Here is a 2,337-nt window from a genome sequence, read left to right on the forward strand (position 1 = left end):
CACCAGAAGGGAAGCTAGAAGACAGGTTTACTTACATGCATACATACATAAATACAAACAAAAATACCTTGTTGTTGATATTGAAATTCTAATGGAGGAGCCTAGATTAAAAACCAGCTCTTTCTCTATTGGCAAGAAGTCTTGAAATAAAACTGAACAATCATACATAAAAACGTATGCGATGGACTTCCACACATTTCTGTCAACCGGATTTCCTCGCAAGGCATTGGTCAGCTTCAGGCTATATAGTACAAGACACTTGCTCCAGGTGCCTCACAGTGGGACTGAACTGGAAACCACATGGTTGCAAAGTTAGCTTCTTAACCAGGCACCCATTCCTGCTCCTTTATCAGTTTATTTATGGTGATTATTTTGGGGTCGATCTATTTTCATTTTTGTCCTTTTTTCTTTTATCTTCCTTATAAAGGGATCAGAAACTTCATGGAACACATCAGCTAGCAGTAATGAGAGCCCTAGTTCTCAGTATAGTAGCTTTCAGCACAAGGGCAAAGATCAACCTTACATGTTCTTTCAGTATGAAAGTGGCGAGAAAGGTTTTCTTCATCCAGTATTTTGGACATCTCTTCCACACTGGTTAGATTTCTGCGTTAATTTAGGTAAGTTTCTCTTTTGACCATTTATCCTATTTCTATGTTATGGTTTTTTTTGTAGAATAGGTACACATATCCTTGTGTGTCCTGGTTTTAGAAGAGATATACTGAGATCCTAGAACTAAAATTGATGACAGAAAGGGCATCTGGCCACTAAAATATTCTGACACAAAAGCCATCTAAGTTATGCCAGTATGGGGATCACACCATGTGTAGTATGCAAATTTCTTAGAGCACAAATGTAAACAAAAACATAGTCATTCTCATATACATGCAAACACGCCCATGTACGTGCAATCACATACATGTGCATGCATATGCATTGCTGTGAATAGTCAGCTAAAGGGTCAGTTGAACAAAACTGTGGTTCAGAAATGCAATCTTGTTTACATAATGCATAACTAAACTTTACAATGTTCCGAGCCAAGGTTCTTGTATTGGGCATCTTTATTTTTTTTATGTCAATAAATAAGCACCCCCCCACACACACACACATGAATACACACACATACTAAAATATGCATATTTTCCCATGCTTGCATTGGTTAGAAGGAATTTGTTGTGGTGGATTTTCTATGGTCAGATGCCTTTCCTGTTGCCAACCTTCACCTGTTTCCATGTAAGGTAATATTTCCTTGTGACCAGACATGTCTTGTCACGGAAGATTGGAAATGAAGGACAGCACTTACATGATGGTGACACTCCTTTACAATTATCACACGAAGTCAAGACAAGGAGTCAGTTACATGCACATACACTCACACACACAAACATGATAGCTTCTTTCAGTTTTTGTCTACCAAATTCACTCACAAGGTTTTGGTCAGCCCAGGGCTATAGGAGAAGATACTTGTCCAAGGTGGGACTGAACCTGGAAGTATGTGATTGGGAAGCAAGCTTCTTATCACACAGTTATGCCTGTGCCTGGAGTTTCTCTGGAGGATCTCTGGAGTAACATTACTCAACAGGGTGCATAGCTTGGAGAGTCTCTCCAGGTTGAACCACTCTACATTGAGAGTTCACATCTGTCATACAACAGACATGTGATTAGAATATTATAGGTGCCACTCAGTGGGATTGAACCTAAAAACCTTATGGTTTGGAAGCAAACTTCTTGACATGTAAGCTGTTCCTGAACTTATTATATATATATATATATATATATATCATCATCATTGTTTAACGTCCGCCTTCCATTGAGTCTGATAGTTCAACAGGAGCTGGCCAGATAGAAGACTACCCCAGGCTGTTGTGTCTGTTTTGGCATGGTTTTTACAGCTGGATGCCTTTCTTAACACCAACCACCCTGCAGAGTGGACTGAGTGCTTTTATATATATAGATATATATATATTTGTATATTTTTCCATTTCAGCTGTTCCAGCTGTTACCAAAATTGAATTGGAACTTCAAGCTCGATTTTCAATTGAGTTCCTACTAAGAGAATTGCCAAACCAATTTGCAACAGTTGCACGGGACATCAACATAAAAATATTTAAACTAGTGCAAGAATCCCCACAAGACGAAATTCTGATTGGGGTGCCATATTCCATAATACGCAGCAGTGCAGTAAGTATGGTTTGCTTTAATAGATAAAATGATTGGGGCAGCTGCTATATATGTCTGTACAGTGGAATATATACGTGTGTGCATATGTATATAAATATAAATATATATGTATATAAATATATATATATATGTATATAAATATATATATATATATATATA

The 2,337-nt window shown here is 37.6% G+C and overlaps 1 protein-coding gene across 3 annotated transcripts in view; it reads left to right on the plus strand.

The window, feature by feature from the left end:
- Positions 1 to 2,337, plus strand: part of LOC106873556 (KICSTOR complex protein SZT2-like) — an 84,303-nt gene that overhangs the window by 31,930 nt on the left and 50,036 nt on the right. For all 3 annotated transcript variants that reach the window (XM_052974310.1, XM_052974312.1, XM_052974311.1), the window contains exons 19-20: positions 428 to 617; positions 1,985 to 2,178. In XM_052974310.1, coding sequence (XP_052830270.1) covers positions 428 to 617; positions 1,985 to 2,178 — 384 coding nt within the window. The remainder of the gene's footprint in view (positions 1 to 427; positions 618 to 1,984; positions 2,179 to 2,337) is intronic.

Source organism: Octopus bimaculoides, chromosome 18 (assembly GCF_001194135.2).
Source record: "Octopus bimaculoides isolate UCB-OBI-ISO-001 chromosome 18, ASM119413v2, whole genome shotgun sequence".
In the NCBI taxonomy this organism is placed as follows: domain Eukaryota; kingdom Metazoa; phylum Mollusca; class Cephalopoda; order Octopoda; family Octopodidae; genus Octopus; species Octopus bimaculoides.